At 45.7% G+C, this 24370-nt stretch overlaps 1 protein-coding gene across 2 annotated transcripts in view; it reads right to left on the reverse strand.

Moving 5' to 3' along the window:
* Window positions 1-3636: 3636 nt before the first annotated feature.
* The window catches only part of dnajb14 (DnaJ heat shock protein family (Hsp40) member B14), a 49717-nt gene continuing 28983 nt past the window's right edge, over window positions 3637-24370 (reverse strand). For both annotated transcript variants that reach the window (XM_038792808.1, XM_038792809.1), the window contains exons 3-8: window positions 24001-24146; window positions 14206-14388; window positions 13687-13772; window positions 10863-10972; window positions 8155-8327; window positions 3637-5111 (exon numbers count right to left, since the gene is read on the reverse strand). In XM_038792808.1, the coding sequence (XP_038648736.1) occupies window positions 4987-5111; window positions 8155-8327; window positions 10863-10972; window positions 13687-13772; window positions 14206-14388; window positions 24001-24146 (823 nt within the window). In that variant the 3' untranslated portion in view covers window positions 3637-4986. The remainder of the gene's footprint in view (window positions 5112-8154; window positions 8328-10862; window positions 10973-13686; window positions 13773-14205; window positions 14389-24000; window positions 24147-24370) is intronic.

The raw sequence follows: 24370 nt of genomic DNA on the forward strand, positions 1-24370 counted from the left end.
AAGGCTGAGTTGTAGTCAATAAATAGGATAAAAGCAAATTACTGCGGATGCTGGAATCTGAACTGAAAGAGAAAATGCTGGAAAATCTCAGCAAGTCTGGCAGCATCTGTAGGGAGAGAAAAGAGCGAACGTTTCGAGTCCGATGACTCTTTGTCAAAGCTAACAGTCAGGGAATGTGGGGAATATTTATACTGTGGAGTGAGAATGAGAGATGAGTCATAGCCACAGGGAAACCGGGTGCTCATGGCCACAGAAACCAAGGGGAAAGAGTGCTAATGGCAGTCCCGGAGAGGACAAAAGGTGAGAGAGACCAAGCAGCAGAGAAACTGACATCAGAGGGTGAACTGTGGAGATGTGGGGGGGGAAGGAAGCAAAGGGCAGAAGGGGTAAGGAAAGGTGAATAATATTGGAGGGGGTTTAAATATAAAGATAAGAAAGAAAGAAATGGTAAGAGACAGTTGAAATGAAATGGGATGAAACCAAATGGGTCAAGGTGGGGTTGAGCCAATCATCTGAAGTTGAATTCGATGTTGAGACCGGAAGGCTGCAGCATGCCTAACCGGAAGATGAGATGTTGTTCCTCCAGTCTGCTTCGAGCTTCACTGGAACATTGCAGCAGCCAGAGGACAGACATGTGGGCATGGGAGCAGGGTCTTGTGTTAAAATGGCAAGCAACAGAGAGAGCTGCACTGTCAGAGGGTCAGTACTGAGGCAGTGCTGCACTGTCAGAGGGTCAGTACTGAGGGAGTGCTGCACTGTCAGAGGGTCAGTACTGAGGGAGTGCCGCACTGTCAGAGGGTCAGTACTGAGGGAGTGCCGCACTGTCAGAGGGTCAGTACTGAGGGAGTGCTGCACTGTCAGAGGGTCAGTACTGAGGGAGTGCTGCACTGTCAGAGGGTCAGTACTGAGGGAGTGCTGCACTGTCAGAGGGTCAGTACTGAGGGAGTGCTGCACTGTCAGAGGGTCAGTACTGAGGGAGTGCTGCACTATCACAGGTCAGTACTGAGGGAGTGCCGCACTGTCAGAGGGTCAGCCTGAGGGAGCGCTGCACTGTCAGAGGGTCAGTACTGAGGGAGCGCCGCACTGTCAGAGGGTCAGTACTGAGGGAGTGCCGCACTGTCAGAGGGTCAGTACTGAGGGAGCACTGCACTGTCAGAGGGTCAGTACTGAGGGAGTGCTGCACTGTCAGAGGGTCAGTACTGAGGGAGCGCCGCACTGTCAGAGGGTCAGTACTGAGGGAGTGCCGCACTGTCAGAGGGTCAGTACTGAGGGAGCACTGCACTGTCAGAGGGTCAGTATTGAGGGAGAGGGCGGCACGGTGGCACAGTGGTTAGCATTGCTGCCTAAGGCGCTGAGGACCCGGGTTCGAATCCCGGCCCTGGGTCACTGTCTGTGTGGAGTTTGCATTCTCCCCGTGTCTGCGTGGGTTTCACCCCACAACCCAAAGATGTGCAGGATAGGTGGATTGGCTACGCTAAATTGCCCCTTAATTGGAAAATATAATTGGGTACTCTAAATTTTAAAAAAAGTATTGAGGGAGTGCTGCACTGTCAGAGGGTCAGTACTGAGGGAGTGCTGCACTGTCAGAGGGTCAGTACTGAGGGAGTGCTGCACTGTCAGAGGGTCAGTACTGAGGGAGTGCACACTGTCAGAGGGTCAGTACTGAGGGAGTGCTGCACTGTCAGAGGGTCAGTACTGAGGGAGTGCTGCACTGTCAGAGGGTCAGTGCTGAGGGAGTGCTGCACTGTCAGAGGGTCAGTGCTGAGTGTCTATATTAAGGGGAGGGCCTCACGGTCGGGTATTGACGATTGTCTGTATGAGGGGCATGTTTTGTTTCCTCAGGTAAAATATCCCATCGCCTTACTATGAAGAGGAGCCTGGGAGTTCTAATTTTTTTCTATTTAATGGCATCAGTAAAACCCATTTATCCGGTTCCTGTCACATTGTTGTTTGTCGGTGCATGCTGCATGCAAATTAGTTTTTGTGTTTCCTATGTCAGTGACTGCACTTGTAATGTATTTCATAATAAAGTGTTTTAGGACATTCTAAAAGGCGCTGTATAAATGCAAGTGTGTTATCTCAATGCACATGGCAGCATTTCACACCAAGCTGCTGTATATCAGTAACTGTGGCTGAAAGATCACAATGCAGGAAAGTCTCAGGCTCTCCCTGGGCACTTGGCTGGTCTCAGCAGGGTGTGGCGCTGGGTAAGCTTTGTCAATCTCCGATTTAGCCTATTGCAGTAAAATATCCCAAAGTATTTCCACCCACCACCAACCAGGGTAAAAGTCGCCAACATTTCTGCCCATTTAGACCAACCAACGCAGCACAAAAAAAATATACATCTTTGCCACCTTTTCTGGGATGGGCTATCTTCTTGGGACTGGTCAGTTAGAGCAACGGCCACTTTAATGGAGTCTTGGTGCTGCTGGGACTGCTGGAGCTGCCAGTCACTCGGATTGGCCCACAGCTCCCGGGGCTGGACATCCTCTCCAGCGAGGGGCCAGGAATCCCACCGTCAGCCTAATTATCCCGCCTGCAGGGCATTCCTTACAGTGGGGTGGCGACCTTATACAGCCCACCATGTCCTCAGGACAAGGGGGCACAAGCTTACAATTAGAGCCAGGTTGTTCAGGGGCGATGTCAGGGGAAGCACTGCTTCAAAGGGGAGCGGAAATCTGGACCCCCCCCTCCCCCCCCCCCTGAAAAAGGCTTTTGAGGCTGGTCGGTGGGGTCCAGTTGAAAATTTCAGGTCCGAGATAGATTGCTTTTTGAAACGCAGATACTGTGGATGTTGTAAATCTGAAATAGACCTGCTGGAAATCCTCAGGTCCAAGCAGCAGCAGTAGCAGAAAGAGAAACAAGAGTTCATTTCTTTTTTTTTTAAATTAAGAGTACCTAATTATTTTTTTCCAATTAAGGGGCAATTTAGCGTGGCCAATCCACCTAAGCTGCACATCTTTGGGTTGTGGGGGTGAAACCCACGCAGACACGGGGAGAATGTGTAAACTCCACACGGACAGTGACCCAGGGCCGGGATTCGAACCCGAGTCCTCAGCGCCGTGAGGCAGCAATGCTAACCACTGTGCCACCGTGCTGCCCAAGAGTTCATTTCTGATGGAAGGCCACCTTTAACTGAAACCTGATGCATTTTTGATGGGGTTTATGGTTACAGAACAAAAGCAGATAAATAGAGTTGCGATGGCCATCAGCCACGATGCAACTTAATGCAGGTTCAAGGGGCTGAATGGCCTCTGCCTGTTCCTAAAGTGAAAAACCCAAGACATGAATGGAGGAAGATAAAATAGCCACTTTGGATGAAGCGTGATATGACAGCATAGTGGTTAGCACTGCTGCCTGAGCACCAGGGATCCGGGTTCAATACCAGCCTTGGGTCAGTGTCTGTGTGGAGTCTGCCTGGGTTTCCTCCGGGTGCTCCGGTTTCCTCCCACGGTCCCAAGACTTGGCAAATTAGGTGGGATTATGGAGTTACGAGGATAGGGTAGGGAAGTTGGGCTAGGTCGAGGTCGAAAGGCCTCTTGCCCTGTACGGATTCTACAGAAACTTCAGTGGACACGAAAGCTCGCCGTGAGAGCTTGGAACTAAATATAAAAAATGTGGCCTCAACTCAAGTCATCCAGGTTACACGGTTAAAATAACTTTTATTTGATGTAGGTTAAGACAAGGATACATTAAATATATATATTACAATCAGCAATTCAAATTTACAATAGAAACTAAGCCATGTTTACTGAATTAAATTAAATTTGGTGCTATTATATATTCACAATTTTTAGCAGGTTACTCTATCAGCACCGTCACAATTCAAGTACCTGGGACAGTATTGATTGGATAATCCAGGGCATAAAATGATATATTGACAACAATTCATTGCTAATCAGATGGGTTACTTTGATACTGGACGCATGAGGAAAAGGTGAACATTGTCCGATTCTTCGTAATTCACCGCCATGCGAATCAGCTTTATATTCCTTTAGCCTAATCCATTGGAAGGATTATTCGAGGTGAGTTTTTTTTGGTTCCACCCTCTTCGTTCTGTCTCCCACAACCCAGACATCACAATATTCAAATGCGATTCCTTTGAAACCGTATATACATTGTCATTATATATATTTTTTTGAACAGTACAAACAAATTGCGCTTTAAAGAATTACTGCACAACTATACAATATTCACAGAAATCAAGTAGTTTATACCACTATACATGCAACAGTGGAGATTGATCCCAAGAATTTTCACATTATCCTTAATATAAGGAATATGTCAATATACCACTCGATTGCTTACCTTGTTCAGTTAATAGGAATGATAAAAATGTCAGTGAATATATCTTGCCAGAACAATTCTTCAGAACGAGAAAAAAAAAAATGGGAATGTTTCTAAAATGTCGAGACATTAAAACCCAGCTCACTGTTAACAAAGTACTGGAATTGTATGGTGTTATCTCGAAATAGCTAATAAATATCTTTAAAAGTACAAAACTTTCAATGAGAGTTGCTAGCAGGGAAGTCTCTTCAAACGACGATGGACAAGCAGCTAAGGACTGGGATTATTTGCTCAAACTGTGTGTACCTGTTGCAACCCAGGCCATTGGGTGAACTTCGACACAGGCAAGGCAACTTTGAAATTAAAAACCTGACAGCTTTTGAGTCATTTACACCTTGTTACAACTGACATTAATTGCATTAGATTGGATGTGCTTTTTTAAAAAGCTAATCTAGAATACACTGTATTGTATACGATAAAGTGTAGGGGATTTGAAACACACACACACTGCAGAGCACATTGGCCAGAACCAATCAGGCGCCGGTGTAAACAGTCAAACAGGGTGACAGCTGAGGATTCTCAAGGTAAAACTCGGTTACAAGACTTCGATTTATCATTTATTTTAAAACGCTGATAGATCAAAACGTCTCCCTGCACAACAAAACATTTGACTCAAGGGCAAAATCCTGGCCGGCTGCCTCAGCCTCCTCGATACAGATCGTTAAGTCTTGCCAGCTTTTCACAACTTTCCATTCTCATGAGCTCAGCTTTCTTCCGAAGTCTGTCGTCTCTGTACACCTTCGACGCGTAAAGGTAGTCATTTTCTTTAAGGATAGAGGAAGTAACATAATTATCGTACAGAGTCCAGCAACAGTGGATGTTGAGAAAACATTTGACAAGATATGGGGTATGGGTTGCTTAGCCCGGTGATCTCGGTAGTATCACACAACTAACTAATGGGACAGAAACAGGCCACTGGATTCAACTGCTAAGCTGCTGCTATTTATGCTCCACACGAGCCTCCCCTTCGTCTAACCCCATCAACAATGGAGACGGTGTCGTAATGTCACCGGACTAGCAATCCAGAGATTTTGGACTAATAACCTGGGGGCGTGGGTTCAGATCCCACCATGGCTGTAGGTGGAATTTAAATTCAATTAATATCACTAGCACGGTGACACAGTGGTTAGCACTGCTGCCTCACAGCGCCAGGGACGCGGGTCCGATTCCAGCCTTGGGTGGCTGTCTGTGCGGAGTTTGCACGTTCTCCCCGCGTCTGTGTGGGATTCCTCCGGGTTCTCCGGTTTCTCCCGCAATCCAAAGATGCGTAGGTTAGGTGGGGATGGGGGCGGGGGAGTGGGCCTAGGTAGAGTGCTCTTTCAGAGGGCCGGTGCAGATTCGATGGGCTGAATGGCCTCCTTCTGCACTGTCGGGATTCTTATAAAATCTCACCTGGAATTGAAAGCTGGTCGCAATGTTGGTGACCATGAAACTATCATCGATTGTTGTAAAATCCCATCAATAATTAAGGAAATTGCCCCATCCTTACCGGGTCTGGCCTACACGTGACTTAGCCCCACAGCAATGTGGTTTAATTGCCTCTGCAGAGGCTGAGAGACCCCCTAGCTCAGGGCAAATTAGGGATGAGCAATAAATACCCACATCCCATGGAATAATTTTTTAAACTCCTACGTGGCAGACCTAGCTTCCCTTGGTCATTGGGTGGTAACGAGTTCCACACAGACAGAAGCAAAGTGGTTTCTCCCGAATTGCCTTTTGGATTTATTGGCCAATAGAAAGTCAGAGATTTTACAGCATGGAAAGAGGGCCTTTGGCCCATCGTGTCTGCCAACCATCAAGCACCTCCTATCCCATTTCCCCCGCACTTGGTCGGTGGCCTTTTGTACTCTGGCATTTCAAGAGCTCATCTAAATACTTCTTCAATGTGAGAGTTCCCGCCTCTACCACGCCTTCAGGCAGCGAGTTCCAGACTCCCACCACCCTCTGGGTGAAAAGGTTTCCCTCAAATCCCCTCTAAACCGCCTGCCCCTGACCTTAAACCTATGCCCCCGGTTATTGATCCCTCCGCTGAGGTGAAAAGTTTCTTCCCATCCACCCTATCTATCGTCCTCAATTTTATACACCTCAATCAGGTCCCCCCTCGACCTTCTCTGCTCCAAGGAATAGAAAATTCACCCTATCCAGTCTCTCTTCATAGCTGAAACGTTCCAGGCCAGGCAACATCCTGGTGAATCGCCTCTGCACCCTCTCTTATGTCCTATGTCTTTCATGTATGGAACGATCTGCCTGGACTGTACACAGAACAATACTTTTCACTGTACCTAGGTACACGTGACAATAAATCCAAATCAAATCAAGCCTATTGCGATCATTTCCTTCCGATTGCGTGGCGACCAGAAATGTACACAGTAGAGAGAGAAAATGCTGGAAAATGTTTTGACAAAGAATCATCGGACTCAAAGCGTTAGCTCTTTTCTCTCCCTACAGATGCTGCCAGACCTGCTGAGATTTTCCAGCATTTTTTCTTTCGTTTCAGATTCCAGCATCCACAGTAATTTGCTTTTATCCAATGTATACGGTAATGTAAACATAACCTCCCTGCTCTTATATTCTCTGTCTTGGTTAATAAAGGCAAGTATCTAATGTGCCTTTTTAACCAACTTATATCTGTCCTGCTGGCTTCAGGGATCTCTGGATACACACACACAAAGGTACCTCGGATCCTCTGTACTTCCTAGGATCCTACCACACATTGAATATTCCCTTCCCTTGTATATTATTGTGCAAACGTGTCCTTCTGCTTTTGGCTTCCCTCATAAGTGGAAACATCGTCTCCAAACCAACTCTGTCAAAGCCCATCATAATTAAAAAAAATATATACTTTAATTTCGCATTTTCTCCCACATTAGCACCCACCAAAAATAGACAATAAGCAGTAACGAATATAATGTGAATCCCCATATCAACAACAATCCCATCCTCCCACCAACCCCCAAACTGCCCGCATGTTAACATAAACAAATAACAAAAGGGAATCAAGAATCACCCATAGTCACCATTAACACTCCCATCATAATTTTAAAGACCTCTATCAGGTCACCTCACAAGCTTGTATTTTCTAGAGAACAGAGTCCCAGAGACTGGTCAGGCAGAAGTGTGGGGAGTCAGGCCACACTGCGACGTGACTGGGAATCACTGCCATGGGATTGAGCAGTCACCATCGTGAATCGGGTTTTAAATAAAACCTCTTGGTGCAAAAAAAAACAAAGCAAGCAGTAGAAACCAAAATAATTCCCAACCGCACAACTTTCCAAGGATGGATCAGGCGATCAAGATGCGAAGAAAGGGTTTGAAAGAAATTTTACGTTAGCGGGAACTTGCTGTTTCTTTTTGAGCTTTTCCCAGTGTGTGGAATCCAGTCAGTGCAATGTGCTGAGAGTTGGTGGGATCGAGGTTCTATCCCTCACCCGATAGACATGTCCAGCAGAAATCTAATGACCTCCTCCCCAAGGTGGAGGAAGGAGAGAACTTGAAGGGGTCGTCCGTGGACTTCTCCATCTCGAGTTACCTTGGGGGTAAGCTGCCCACTAGCAAACAGCCAATGAGATCTGGTATGAAAGGACTGGGAATTCAGAGTAATGTTACATAATAGGTATTAACTGATATCACTGCGGGATACTCATCGATAGCGAAAACTGCAATTTCCAACCAGAACATAAAAACAATATCCCTCCATTAGGATTACTTAATCTACAGTGCCTCAAACTCTACAATATGGGGGGTCTACATGCTACAAAAGATATCACTGAAGAATCACTATCCCAAAGATAAGTTCAAACAACTTACTCTCCTGTCTTTCCCTCCAGCAGTTATTTCGAAGGTTGTTTATATAATCTTCTTCAACACTCTTTTCTACTTTTTGTAACGTCACACCCGTGTATTCTTTGTCAAAGTCTTTGTTGACGTAGTATACCACTTTCAAGTTACTCGTCTGCTTCCTGACAGTGTGTTCCATCGCCCTGCAACACGCAGAGGAACCCAGTTAGTCAAGTTAAAAGTGGTTCAGTGGAGCGAATCGCAATCGGTGTTCAGGCTACCAAAAGCCGGACATTTTTACAGCATATTTATGACCAGATGGTCATCCCAATACAGTCGGTGAAACGTGAATATCTGTCACGTCAGCAGCCATTTTCAGCAACGAGATAATGACCAGATGATGCGTTTCTTTAAAATATGTGTTATTTTGGTTAAGGGATAAACATCGGGCAGGACACGAGGGAGAAGCTTTCAACATGGAAAATTAATGCATCAAATAACCGAGTAATGAAATAATTCAAATAAAGGAACTTTGAAATAGAGTTTCAGGCGTCGAGAAGGGGAGAGATTTTCCTTGAAGGAAATATAAAAAGACGTTGAAAGATTTTGTTTTAAATTTAAAGTATCCAATCATTTTTTTCCCCCCAATCGAGGGGCAATTTGGGCAGCACGGTAGCACAGTGGTTAGCACTGATGCTTCACAGTTCGAGGATCCCAGGTTTGATTCCCTGCTTGGGTGACTGTCTGCAGAATCTGCAAGTTCTCCCCGTGTCTGCGTGGGTTTCTTCCGCGTGCTCCCACAAGTCCTGAAAGACATGGTGTTAGGTAATTTGGACATTCTGAATTCTCCCTCTGTGTACCCGAACAGGCGCCGGAATGTGGCGACTAGGGGATTTTCACAGTAACTTCATTGCAGTGTTAATGTAAGACGACTTGTGACAATAAAGATTGTTATTATTATAAATTTGGCATGGTCGTTCCACCTAACCGGCACATCTTTGGGTTGTGGGGGTGAGACCCACGCAGACATGGGGGGAATGTGCAAACTCCACACGGACAGTGACCCAGGGCCGGGATTGAACCTGGGACCTCAGCGCCGTGAGGCAGCAGTGCTAACCGAAAGATGTTGAAAGATCCCCAATGATAGGAAAGCTACCAAAGAGTGAGTCCCATCACAGACTGTCTCGAGCCCTGCTCAGCTCGCGCGTGTCAAGTGTAGCATTCTCAGCAAAGTCAGAAGATTGTGGATTCAAGTCTCACTCCCCAGACGGGAACACATACATAATGCAGGCCAACACTCCCGGTGCAGTACTGAGAGAGTGCCTCATTGTCTATCAGATGGGACATTGCAAATTGAGGGCCTGTTCCCGTGGTGGTATTTTGAAGACGAGCAGGAGTGATCTCCCCGGTGCCCTGGGCCAATATCTGTCCCTAAACTAACAACAGTAAAACAGGTTACCTGTCCTTTGTCGGATTTTGCGGGATTGTGCTGTGTGCAAATTTGCTGTCACGTTTCCTACATTACAACAGTGACTGCACTCCAATAGTATTTAATTGGGTTTAGGTCACTTTGGGATATTGTGAGGTTAGCAGGATGCTGTATAAATGCAGGATTTATTTTATTTTATGAAGGGAATATCGTCGAACACAGCAACAGATGTAGTTGCACATGTTGAAACAAAATAAAGCATAGAATGCCCATTACTATTTCTGATCTTTTTTTCTTCTCAAAGTGTCAGGCAGTAAGTAAACCTCACAGTCAGTGGTTGAAGTTAACTTGGCTGTTTCCTCAAGCCTGGCAAACAACCAAAAGCTACTACATTCTGTTATTGCTGACTAAACACCAGAATCAACGTGGTAATAACGAGCTGCTTCTAGTCCCAGACTCTCCAGGAACATCCCGTCAAGGATGATACCACAGGAACTGGTGGCAGCACGGTAGCACAGTTAGGGCAGCACAGTGGCCTAGTGGTTAGCACAACCGCCTCACGGCGCTGAGGTCCCAGGTTCGATCCCGGCTCTGGGTCACTGTCCGTGTGGAGTTTGCACGTTCTCCCCGTGTCTGCGTGGGTTTCGCCCCCACAAACCCAAAAAAAATGTGCAGAGTAGGTGGATTGGCCACGCTAAATTGCCCCTTAATTGGAAAAAATAATTGGCTAATCTAAATTTATAAAAAAAAAAGCACAGTAGCACAGTGGTTAGCACAGTTCTTCAGCGCTCCAGAGTCCCAGGTTCGATTCCTGGCTTGGGTCACTGTCTGTGTGGGGTCTGCACGTTCTCCCCGTGTCTGCGTGGGTTTCCTCCGGGTGCTCCGGTTTCCTCCCACAGTTCAAAGATGTGTAGGTTAGGTGGATTGGCCATGCTAAATTGCCCTTAATGTCCAAAAAGGTTAGGTTGGGTTATGGGGATAGGGCGGAGCTTTGGTACGGTGTTCTTTCCAAGGGACGGTGCACTCGATGGGCTGAATGGCCTCCTTCTGCACTGTAAATTCTATGAGATATGGATCTTCTATGAGAGTGTAGATTTTGACACTAATAAAGATTATTATTAATTGCTTACAATGAATGTTCTCCCAATAAGGAGCCAATTAGCATTCAGCTAACAATATGCAAACAAACAAAAAACCTCCATCACATTTATTTGGAGTTAAATTTGGAGCAAGGTCCTGACCAGAAAAAAAACTGCCTTAAGACTAGACTGAATTAAAGGACCTGTTAAATGTGGTCAGCAATACTTACGCTCTGTAGTAGAGACTATACGGTGGTGTAGTTACCATCAACTGGCTTAAAACGGACACTAGGACCAAGACAATAATCGGCATCAATTGTATAAATGTTGAAAATCCTCCCTGGAAGATAAAAGGAGAGTAAAATTAATATGTGGTTAATTTTCCTTGTTCCACTGCATTATAACATTTGGAAAGGTCTATTTCTTTCCTCAAGGTTCAATCGCACCACTAAATGTTTGCATGTACACAGTTAGATCAGACACAGGACAAAAAGGGGCAGCACGATAGTATTGTGGATAGCACAATCGCTTCACAGCTCCAGGGTCCCAGGTTCGATTCCGGCTTGGGTAACTGTCTGTGCAGAGTCTGCACATCCTCCCCGTGTGTGCGTGGGTTTCCTCCGGGTGTTCCGGTTTCCTCCCACGGTCCAAAGATGTGCCATTTAGGTGGATTGGCCGTGATAAATTGCCCTTAGGTGTCCAAAATTGCCCTTAGTGTTGGGTGGGGTTACTGGGTTATGGGGATAGGGTGGAGGTGTTAACCTTGGGTAGGGTGCTCTTTCCAGGAGCCGGTGCAGACTTGATGGGCCGAATGGCCTCCTTCTGCACTGTAAATTCTATGAACTATCTGTTCCTATATTAGCACGGTTTCGCAGAAAGCGACAAGGATAAGAATTGAGAGGAGCAGGCCATTCAGCCCCTCGATCCTGGTCCAGCATCTAATTGTGGCCTCAACCCCATATTCCCATTCTCTCTCTATCCCCTCCCACACACACACAAACACAAACTACTCCCTGGGTCCCTTGCTGATCAAAAATCCAACTTAGCCTTGAAGCTATTCAATGACCCACCCAGCCAACAATGCTCTCCGGGGAAGGAGATTCCACAAACTTACAATGCCAAGAGAAAGAGATTATCCATACCTCCATCTGAAATGGGAGACCCCCCCCAATTTGTGAACTCTTGACCCCTGCTTCTAGACATCCCCACAAAGGGAAACAGCCTCTCAGGATCCAACCTGTCCATGGAGTATGGCATTGGTCTTATTTAAGGAAGGATGCATGTGCCTTGGAAACAGTCCAGAGAAAGTTTACCGGACTGATAGCTGGAATGAGCAGGTACGGTTGGACAGACTGGGCTTGTATCCGCTGGAGGTTAGACGAGTAAGAGGCAACTTGATCGAAACATTTAAGATCCCGACGTGTATTGGCAGGGCGGATGTGGATGTGGAGAGGATGCTTCCTCTTGTGGGAGAATTTAGGGGTCACTGTTTAAAAATAAGGGGCTGGCCATTTAAAATGGAGACAAAGAGAAATGTTTCCTCCGAGGCGTGCGAGTGTGGGATTCTCATCCCGAAAAGGCGGTGAAAGCAGAATCTTTGAATACTTTTAGGGCAGAGCTAGATACCAGATTCTTCATTAACCAGGGGGTGAAAGGTTATCACCATCGTATTGAATGGCGGAGCAGGCTCGATGGGCCGAGTGGCCTACTCCTGCTCTTAATCCGTATGTCAAGTCCCCTCTGGACCTTATATAATTCAATCAGATCAATTTCCAATCTGCTCTCAGAAACCGATGTAAAAGATTCTCTTGCACTATTTCATCTGAACACAACAAACACGAGCAGAGCATTCGTCCCTCGAGCCTGATCCACCAGTTAATAAATCATGACTGGTCCGAGGTGGGCTCAGTCTCACTTTCCTCCCTGTCCCCCATAACTACTTCTATGTAGATCAAAAGACTGATTTCTCAAAGAGCAGGGGAGTTCTCCCCGGTGTGCTGTCAAATATTTATCCCTTAAGCAATACATAATTTAGATCAAAACATCATGAGGGATCTTGCTGTGCTGTGTTTCCCGCATTACAACAGTGACTTCACTTCAAAATACTTCACGGACTGCAAAGTACTTTGGGATGTCTGGTGATTTTGAAACGCATCTTCCATTTTCTTTATAGCATCAGTGGTTAGCACTGTTGCTTCACAACGCCAGGGTCCCAGATTTGATTCCCAGCTTGGGTCACCGTCTGTGTGGAGTCTGCACGTTCTCCCCGTGTCTGCGTGGGTTTCCTCCGGGTGCTCCGGTTTCCTCCCACAAGTCCCGAAAGACATGCTGTTAGGTGAATTGGACATTCTGAATTCTCCCTCTGTGTACCCGAACAGGCGCCGGAATGTGGTGACTAGGGGCTTTTCACAGTAACTTAATTGCAGTGTTAATGTCAGCCTACTTGTGACATTATAAAGATTGGATTGGATTTGTTTGTTATCACGTGTACCGAGGTACGGTGAAAAGTATTTTTCTGCAAGCAGCTCAACAGATCATTCAGTACATGGGAAGAAAAGGGAATTAAACAAAATTCAAGAAAATACATGAGAATACATAATAGGGCAACACAAGGTATACAATGTAACTACATAAGCATTGGCATCGGATGAAGCATACATGGGTGTAGTGTTAATGAGGTCAGTCAATAAGAGGGTAATTTAGGAGTCTGGTGACAGTGGGGAAGAAGCTGTTTTTGAATCTGTTCGTGCGTGTTCTCAGACTTCTGTATCTCCTGCCCGATGGAAGAAGTTGGAAAAGTGAGTAAGCCGGGTGGGAGGGTTCCTTGATTATGCTGCCCGCTTTCCCCCGGCAGCGGGAGGTGTAGATGGAGTCCATGGATGGGAGGCAGGTTTGTGTGATGGACTGGGCGGTATTCACGACTCTCTGAAGTTCCTTGCGGTCCTGAGATTACTATTATATAAAGTTTAATCAACTTCAAGCGTAATTGCAAATTTGTAAATCTCATATTTGCCAATGACCTTGGGGGGCAGTTTATTGGACCTAGATACATACATCAGCCCTTTCTTCCTCTCTCTCCCCTCTGTGGGACGATTGATGAGATGCTCTTGCTCTTCCATTGCTATATGGTTGTGTATTTCCTAAAAGAATAAATAAATAAAGAACTGAACAATCACAGTAGCATAAAATAAATCCAATAATCTAGCACGGAAAGAGAGAGAGAGACTTTTTCTTATTTATTCTTCAAAAGATATAATCCTAGCACAAGGGTGGCGCGGTGGCGCAGTGGTTGGCACTGCTGTCTCACAGAGTTGAGGACCTGGGTTCAATCCCGGTCCCGGGTCACTGTCCGTGTGGAGTTTGCACATTCGTCCTGTGTCAGCGTGGGTCTCACCCCCACAACCCAAAGATGTGCAGGCTAGGTGGATTGGCCGCGCTAAATTGCCCCTTAATTGAATAAAAAATAATTGGGTACTCTAAATTTATTTTAAAAAAGAAGAAATAATGTCAGCCCACACACAGCTTTGTAATTGGTGTAACTACATTTTTAAAAATATGCATTTTGGATTGTACCTGATGGGAATCCTCCTCCAAAGAACATGTTAAATAGATCCTCTGGGGTAATGTCCGATTCGTAATTCCGGTGAAATTCGAAGCCTCCATGTTGGTAGTTACCAGGAGATTGGCTGTCACCGTATTGATCGTAGTCTTTACGTTTCGCTGGGTTACTCAGTAGAGCATAGGCATTTCCAATTGCTACCGATTTGAAGTGAGAGAGAGAGAGAGAGAGAGATTAGAAACTAGCAATGAGAACCCATCAAAGTGTGCACAAAAAACTTCCATTTCACCAATTTGAAGAGCAGTGGAGTTTGCCTCAGCGTTCTGACACCAATTCTCCCTCAACATGTTCAGTAAATATTTACAGAAGTCATTCTGGTCATTATCACATTGCTGTTCGTGGGCGCCTGCTATGCACAAAGCGGTTGCCCTTTCTGCTAGAGAACAACAGTGATTACACGTCATTGGTGCTTTGGGGCGAACCAATGTTGTGAAAGACACTATTAAAATGAACGTTATTTCTTTAATATCTTTATTTTTAAAAACGTTAGCTTATTTAACTTTATGCAGATTGTTTGTTATGATCAGTGCGAAAGACCGCTGCTGTCCATTCCCTATGGATTGTGACTTTGTAATCAACGTGACAGCGTAAGCAAAGCTCAGAACCCCCAAATAACGATAACCCCCAAATATGTCTCCGAGGATGGCAGGGTGGCGTAGTGGTTATCACTGCTGTCTCACGGCGCCGAGGTCCCAGGTTCGATCCCGGGTCACTGTCTGTGTGTAGTTTGCACATTCTCCCCGTGTCTGCGTGGGTCTCACCCCCACAACCCAAAGATGCGCAGGGTAGGTGGATTGGCCACGCTAAGTTCGGGGCCTCACGGTAGTAGGGGCCTCACGGTAGCATGGTGGTTAGCATCAATGCTTCACAGCTCCAGGGTCCCAGGTTCGATTCCCGGCTGGGTCACTGTCTGTGTGGAGTCTGCACGTCCTCCCCGTGTGTGCGTGGGTTTCCTCCGGGTGCTCCGGTTTCCTCCCACAGTCCAAAGATGTGCGGGTTAGGTGGATTGGCCATGCTAAATTGCCCATAGTGTAAGGTTAATGGGGGGATTGTTGGGTTACGGGTATACGGGTTACGTGGGTTTAAGTAGGGTGATCATTGTTCGGCACAACATCGAGGGCCGAAGGGCCTGTTCTGTGCTGTACTGTTCTATGTAAGTTCCCCCTTAATTGGAAATGTGCTTTACAAAGGAGGTGGGCGACACAGACGGGCGAGGGGGACAGACACACACAGCTGGATTGGGATAGGGGGACACACACAGCTGGGCCCTGGGGGTGGGGGAACGACACATAGCCAGGCCCCGATTTTGGGGAACACAGCTGGGGAGGGTGGGGGCATAGTTCTAGAAGACAGGATTACAGTCGCTATCAGCTGTAAAGCAAGAGTGTAAAGTCCATTTTAGGGAATTTTGGTAAAGGATTGAATGTGAGGAAGTGAAGTGATGTTTCGGGTGAAGAAATATTGCACATTTCCACGTGGAGAAGGTACAACATCAACAATGATATAGAATTGAAAGTAAACGCCAATGGGACTCTGCTGCCTAGTGTTACGGGGGGTGGTTTAAGAGCTTTGCAATATTCAGTCAGAGGAAGTTCTGCATTTAGCTTGTGATAGACACACAGACAAGACGTTTTGGGCGAATGTAGACGCGCTGTACAATCACAGAATTATAAAGCACAGAAAGGTTCCATTCTGCTTCATGCCCTTTTACCAGCTCCTTGGTGGAGCTCTTCAATTAGATCCACTCCCCTACTCTGCCCCCCCCCCCTTCCCCATTGCCCTAAAATGATTTCCCCTTCAAGGATTTAAAGTACATGAAATCGGACCTCGGATGTCCAGGCCTGTGATACCAGAGAAAGAACGAAGTGGAACAAGTCAAGGAGACTCTGCACAGGCAGTGGCCCAAGCCGGGAATCGAACCTGGGACCCTGGAGCTCTGAAGCAGCAGTGCTAACCACTGTGCTACCGTGCTGCCCATATGAGCTTTGTGCAAGTCGAGAAGACACAGCTGGAGTGAGGCACAACCAGAGTGGGAAGTTGGAACTTGGTAATTTGGTGCAGTGAGGTAATTCGGTGCTGAGTGGGAGAAGGTGCTTTTTCTCTACTGTTTTGTTCTCTCTCTTTCTTCTGGCCTGTAACTGTTAATCTGCAGGGAGAGAACCAGGGAGCATCTGAGACCCTGGGTGAGTTCTCTCAGTGAGCCAGAGAAGACAGCCAGCGTGAGGCACAACCAAGAGTGAGTTTGGGAATTCGAAGCTGGGTGGGGAGGAGGTGCTTTTTAACCCTGGTAAGTAGTTTTTCTTTTCATTGTCTAATTTATTTATTTTTCATCCGTTTTTTAAAAAATTGTAGCTGTATAAGTTTACCTAAGGTTTAAGACATGGCAGGAGATCCCAGACCCGTGTCATGCTCCTTGTGTGCGATATAGAGCTCAAGGACACGTCCACTGTCCCTGGCTCCTTCACGTGCAAGAAGTGTGTTCAGTTGCAGCTCCTGTTAGACCGCTTGACGGCTCTGGAGCTGCGGATGGACTCACTTTGGAGCATCCGCAATGCTGAGGAGGTCGTGGATAGCACGTTTAGCGAGTTGGTCACACCGCAGGTGAAGGTTACTGAGGGAGATAGAAAATGGGTGACCAAAAGACAGAGCAAGAGTAGGAAGGCAGTGCAGGTGTCCCCTGCGGTCATCTCCCTGCAAAACAGATATACCGCTTTGGATACTGTTGAGGGAGATGGCTCACCAGGGTAAGGCAGCAGCAGCAAGGTTCATAGCACCGTGGCTGGCTCTGCTGCGCAGCAGGGCAGGAAGAAGAATGGCAGGGCTATAGTGATAGGGGACTCGATCGTAAGGGGAATAGACAGGCGGTTCTGTGGACACAATCGAGACTCCAGGATGGTATGTTGCCTCCCTGGTGCAAGGGTCAAGGATGTCTCGGATCGGCTGCAGGACATTCCGGGAGGGGGGGGGGGGGGGTGAACTGCCAGCTGTCGTGGTGCACATAGGCACCAACGATATAGGTAAAAAACGGGACGAGGTCCTACAAGCTGAATTCAGGGAGTTAGGAGTTAAACTAAAAAGTTTTACCTCAAAAAGGTAGTAATCTCAGGATTGCTACCAGTGCCACGAGCTAGTCAGAGTAGGAATGTCACGATAGATAGGATGAATGCGTGGCTTGAGAGATGGTGCAAGAGGGAGGGATTCAAATTCTTGGGGCATTGGAACCGGTTCTGGGGGAGGTGGGACCAGAACAAACCGGACGGTCTGCATCTGGGCAGGACTGGAACCGATGTTTCAGGGGGGCTGTTTGCTCGAGGTTGTTGGGGAGGGTTTAAACTAATATGGCAGGGGGATGGGAACAGATGCAGGAAGTTCGAATGATGTAAAACAGGGACAGAAGCAAAAGGAAGTAAGGGGGGGAAAGTGTACGGCAGAGAAGCCAAAGTCAAAAATCAAAAAGGGCGACAGTACAAGGTACAGTGCCTGAGGGGAGCTCAGTGAATAGGCCCAGTAATACTAAAAGGAATAAAACTGGAGATGTTAAGATTCAAAACAGAGGTAAAAAAAACAACATAAGTGTACTTTACCTGAATGCTCATAGTATTTGGAATAAAGTAAATGAGTTGATGATGCAAATCATCGTGAATGACTACGATTTTGTGGCCATTACTGAAACATGGTTAAAGGATGGTCACGACTGGGAGTTAAATATCCACGGGTATCAAACTATTCGGAAGGACAGAGTGGATGGTAAGGGAGGTGGTGTAGCTCTGTTATTTAAGGATGACATCCGGGCAATAGTAAGGGATGACATTGGTGCTATGGACGAGAAGGTTGAATCCTTTTGGGTGGAAATCAGGAATAGTAAGGCAAAAAAGTCACTGATAGGAGTAGTCTATAGGCCACCAAATAGTAACGTTATGGTGGGGCAGGCAATAAACAAAGAAATAACTGATGCATGTAGAAATGGTACAGCAGTGAGATCATGGGGGATTTTAATTTACATGTCAATTGGTTTAACCAGGTCGGTCAAGGCAACCTTGAGGAGGAGTTTATAGAATGTATCCGCGATAGTTTCCTAGAACAGTATCTAATGGAACCTACGAGGGAACAAGCGGTCCTAGATCTTTTCCTGTGTAATGAGACAGAATTGATTCATGATCTCATAGTTAGGGATCCTCTCGGAAGGAGCGATCACAATATGGTGGAATTTAAAATACAGATGGAGGGTGAGAAGGTAAAATCAAATACTAGTGTTTTGTGTTTAAACAAAGGAGATTACAAGGGGATGAGAGAACTAGCCAAGGTAGACTGGGAGCAAAGACTTTATGGTGGAACAGTTGAGGAACAGTGGAGAACCTTCCAAGCGATTTTTCACAGTGCTCAGCAAAGGTTTATACCAACAAAAAGGAAGGACGGTAGAAAGAGGGAAAATCGACCGTGGATATCTAAGGAAATAAGGGAGAGTATCAAATTGAAGGAAAAAGCATACGAAGTGGCAAAGATTAGTGGGAGACTAGAGGACTGGGAAATCTTTAGGGGGCAACAGAAAGCTACTAAAAAAGCTATAAAGAAGAGTAAGATAGATTATGAGTGTAAACTAGCTCAGAATATAAAAACAGACAGTAAATGTTTCTACAAATATATAAAACAAAAAAGAGTGGCTAAGGTAAATATTGGTCCTTTAGACGACGAGAAGGGAGTTTTAATAATGGGAGATGAGGAAATGGCTGAGGAACTGAACAGGTTTTTTGGGTCAGTCTTCACAGTGGAAGACACAAATAACATGCCAGTGACTGATAGAAATGAGGTTATGACAGGTGAGGACCGTGAGAGGATTGTTATCACTAAGGACGTAGTGATGGGCAAGCTAATGGGGCTAAAGGTGGACAAGTCTCCTGGCCCTGATGGAATGCATCCCAGAGTGCTAAAAGAGATGGCTAGGGAAATTGCAAATGCACTAGTGATAATTTACCAAAATTCACTAGACTCTGGGGTGGTCCCGGTGGATTGGAAATTAGCAAACGTGACACCACTGTTTAAAAAAAGGAGGTAGGCAGAGAGCAGGTAATTATAGGCCAGTGAGCTTAACTTCAGTAGTAGGGAAGATGCTGGAATCTATCATCAAGGAAGAAATAGCGAGGCATCTGGATAGAAATTGTCCCATTGGGTAGACGCAGCATGGGTTCATAAAGGGCAGGTCGTGCCTAACTAATTTAGTGGAAATTTTTGAGGACATTACCAGTGCAGTAGATAACGGGGAGCCAATGGATGTGGTATATCTGGATTTCCAGAAAGCCTTTGACAAGGTGCCACACGAAAGGTTGCTGCATAAGATAAAGATGCATGGCATTAAGGGTAAAGTAGTAGCATGGATAGAGGATTGGTTAATTAATAGAAAGCAAAGAGTGGGGATTAATGGGTGTTTCTCTGATTGGCAATCAGTAGCTAGCGGTGTCCCTCAGGGATCAGTGTTGGGCCCACAATTGTTCACAATTTACAGAGATGATTTGGAGTTGGGGACCAAGGGCAATGTGTCCAAGTTTGCAGATGACACTAAGATGAGTGGTAAAGCGAAAAGTGCAGAGGATACTGGAAGTCTGCAGAGGGATTTGGATAGGTTAAGTGAATGGGCTTGGGTCTGGCAGATGGAATACAATGTTGCCAAATGTGAGGTTATCAATTTTGGTAGGAATAACAGCAAACAGGATTATTATTTAAATGATAAATATTAAAGCATGCTGCTGTGCAGAGAGACTTGGGTGTGCTAGTGCATGAGTCACAGAAGGTTGGTTTACAAGTGCAACAGGTGATTAAGAAGGCAAATGGAATTTTGTCCTTCATTGCTAGAGGGATAGAGTTTAAGACTAGGGAGGTTATGCTGCAATCGTAGAAGGTGTTAGTGAGGCCACACCTGGAGTATTGTGTTCAGTTTTGGTCTCCTTACTTGAGAAAGGACATACTGGCACTGGAGGGTGTGCAGAGGAGATTCACTACGTTAATCCCAGACCTGAAGGGGTTGGATTATGAGGAGAGGTTGAGTAGACTGGGACTGTACTTGTTGGAATTTAGAAGGATGCAGGGGGATCTTATAGAAACATTTAAAATTATGAAGGGAATAGATAGGATAGATGCGGGCAGGTTGTTTCCACTGGCGGGTGAAAGCAGAACTAGGGGACATAGCCTCAAAATAAGGGGAAGTAGATTTAGGACTGAGTTTAGGAGGAACTTCTTCACCCAAAGGGTTGTGAATCTATGGAATTCCCTGCCCAGTGAAGCAGTTGAGGCTCCTTCATTAAATGTTTTTAAGATAGTGATAGATAGTTATTTGAATAAAAAAGGGATTAAGGGTTATGGTGTTCGGGCCGGAAAGTGGAGCTGAGCCCACAATAGATCAGCCATGATCTCATTGAATGGCGGAGCAGGATCGAGGGGCCAGTCGCCTACTCCTGCTCCTAGTTCTTATGTTCTATTGAAGATAGAGATGAGGAGATATTTCTTACGGACATACAAAGGAGGAGTGGGCCATTCAGCCCCTCGAGCCTGCTCCAGCATTTAATTAAGATCCTGGCTGATCTGAGAATAACCAAATGTCACGCCCCAATAACCCATCAGCCCCTTGTTTACCAAGAAACTACCTTGCTCTGCCTCGAAAATATTCAAGGACTCCGCTTCCATTGCCAGGAAGAGAGTTCCAAAGACTAACAAGACTTCAGTGAAAAGGTTTCGCCCCATTTGTTTTAAATGGGCGATCCTTATTTTTAAACAGTGACCCCATGTACTAGATTCTCTGACAAGGGGAAACACCCTCTCCACATCCACCCCGTCAGTACCCCGAAGGATCTTCTCAGCAGCTAGCTTCTACAAAGAGTCATCCAGACTCAAAACGTTAGCTCCCTTTTCTCTCCACGGACGCTGTCAGACCTGCTGAGATTGTCCAGCATTTTCTGTATTTGTTTCAGATTCCAGCATCCGCAGTAATTTGCTTTTACCCCTCAGGATCTTAAATGTTTCAATCAAATCTCCTCTTACTCTTCTAAACTCCAATAGATACAAGCCCAGCCTGTCCAACCTTTCCTCATAAGACAACCTGCCCGTTCCAAGTATTAGTCCGGTAAACGACCTCTGAACTGCTTTTACATCCTTCCTCAAATACGACCACCCAACACTGTACACAATACTCCAGACGTGGCCTCACCAGTTTCCTGTGCAACTAAAATATAACCTCCCTACACTTGTATTTCAATTCCCCTCGCTATAAAGGATACCTTTCCTAATTACTTGCTGCATTTGCTTCTGGTGATTCATGCACTCGGACACCCAGATCCCTCTGCACTTCAATAGCTCTGCAATCTCACCACTTAGATAATATGCTTCTCGTTTATTCTTCCTGCCAAAGTGGAGAATTTTACATTTTACCACGTAATCCATTTGCCTGATCTTTGCCCACTTTCTTAACTTATCTATACATTTCCGTCGTCTCCTTATTTTCTCTTCACAATTTACTTCCCTACCTATCCGTGTTGTCAGCAAATTTGGCCACCAACTCATTAATCTCTTCATTTTGGTTATTTACATAAATGGTAAACAGCCAAGTCCCCAGCACTGATCCCTATTGTTACATCTTGCCAACCTGAAAAAGACCCATGTATGCCTAATCTCTACTTCCATTCAATCAGCTAATCTTCTATCCATGCCAATATGTCACCCCCTATACCATGAGCTTTGATGTGGCACCTTAAAAAATGCCTTCTGGAAATCTAAGTACAGTACATCGACTGGCTTCCCTTTATCCACAGCACAGGTTATTTACTCCAATAGGTTAGTTAAGCATGATTTCCTTTTCACAAAACCATTTTGACTCTGCCCGATTACCTTGAGCTTATCCAGATGCCCTTTTATAATATCTTTAGTAATAGCTTCTTACATTTTCCCGACGACAGATGTCAAGCTAACTGGCCTGTAGTTTCCCACTCTGCCTCCCTTCCTTTTTGAATAATGGAGTTACATTTGCCATCTTCCAATCAAATGGGACAGCCCCTCACCTAGAGAGTTTTGGAAAATTTAAAACCCACGTTTCAACTATCTGACACAAAACTTATTTTCGGACCCTAGGATGAAATCCGTCAGGACACGGGCGCACGTCAGCCAGCAGCCCCAACAAGTTCCTCAGTATTACTTCTCTGGTGACTTAATTTTCCCGGATTCCTCTCTCCCTTCCCGATTCAGGTTTATAGCCGCTTCTGAGATATTACTGGTATCCTCTATAGTGAAGGCTCAAGCAAAGTACGGTAGCATTGTGGATAGAACAGTTGCTTCACAGCTCCAGGGTCCCAGGTTCGATTCCGGCTTGGGTCACTGTCTGTGCGGAGTCTGCACATCCTCCCCGTGTCTGCGTGGGTTTCCTCCGGGTGCTCCGGTTTCCTCCCACGGTCCAAAGATGTGCAGGTTAGGTGGATTGGCCATGCTAAATTGCCCTTAGTGTCCAAAATTGCTCTTAGTGTTGGGTGGGGTTACTGGGTTATTGGGGATAGGGTGGAGGTGTTGATCTTGGGTAGGGTGCTCTTTCCAAGAGCCGGTGCAGACTCGATGGGCTGAATGGCCTCCTTCTGCACTGTAAATTCTATGAATTCTATGAAAATAACAGGACGGGAAGATCCCAGAATGGAACCCTGGCTCAAAAGATCATATTTTATAAAAGTAAATGTTATGGAGGGACAGAGTTACAGGACCGCTTATTAATTTTAACAAGATAAAACATTTATTAAACATGGAAAAATTGTATTATAATATAATACGCCTTCACTCAACAAATACACACAGATTTAAAGATAAACATGAATTACAAAGTACATCCTAATCTACAATGGTCTCATTAATACAAAAAGATGACTGTGGACAAATACACATTCCGCTCTGAACCCAAGTTAACGTCTGTGGTTTTCTCCTCAGAATCCCTCTGGATTGCCACATGAGATTTTCCAAATTCCACTCTCAAAAACATGCCTTGAAATCTTCTCTTTCAATTATGCTTTCCTGTGACAGTTTGCATTCCGAAATCCAGTCCAGGTTTTACAAGTGACACTTTTAAACAAAGCTTCCATTCCACTTTTAATGGCAAATCACTCCAGGGTTCATACCAACCACTTTAGGATTTATTTGTCTTGGCTGCTGTGAAAACTGCTCACAATTCCTTTAACTCGATTCCCAGAAGGTACTAAAATGACACCTACCGAAATCTACCGTTGAAGTCTACTGTCCTACTCTTCCGTGAATTCTTCTGAACAATACCTTGGTCTCTGTTCACTTAACTCCAGACTTAGACAGTCTTTCTGTCCAAATTCCCTGGTTATCTGAACTGTAACTTGCCCCTGAGGAAGCCTACACCTTTGTAACTCCCTTTCCTGTCCTGCTTTTCCTGGCAGAGTTGAGAGCTGTTCACTCCTCAGAATCCGGTCTCCAACTGCTCTAGCTTCCAATTAATGCTAAAGACAAAGGAAAGCCCTTCCTTCTGGAAGCGCCCTCCTGTTACTAAGTACCGACTTGCTTCTACTTATTCTTCACACCACGCCCTCTCCAAGCCCAAATCAAAACACCAGTGGGAACTTAAACAACAACCATGGCCAATTTCTCACTGAATGGTGCAGCAGGCTCGAGGGGCCGAATGGCCTATTTCCAGCTCCTATTTCTTGTGTTCTTACGTTCATAGGGCTAAGGAACTTTACCTGGATAAACAAGTCTCCAAAACTCACCTTTAAAGGCTTCAGTTGCTCCGGGTGCGTGGTTTTTATCCGGGTGGAACTTCAACGCCAGTTTTCTGTAAGCTTTCTTCAGATCCTCATCGGAGGCATCTTTACTGGTCCCCAGAATCTCGTAGTAATCTTTACATCTCTTTATCCTACAGAGAAGTTGGAACAGTTAATGTACAAACGGACCCTCAGCAAATAGAAAGTTAGCTGTTCATACATCAAGCCCAGTGCAGTTACTCATAAGGGTAACAGGAGCTCAAGGTGTGGCATGGTAGTATGGATAGAGGATTGGCTAACTCAAGGGAAGCAGGAATAATGGGTAATTTTCAGGATGGCAGGATGAAACCAGTGGAGTGCCATAGGGATCAGGGAT

Source organism: Scyliorhinus canicula, chromosome 3 (assembly GCF_902713615.1).
Source record: "Scyliorhinus canicula chromosome 3, sScyCan1.1, whole genome shotgun sequence".
Lineage (NCBI taxonomy): Eukaryota > Metazoa > Chordata > Chondrichthyes > Carcharhiniformes > Scyliorhinidae > Scyliorhinus > Scyliorhinus canicula.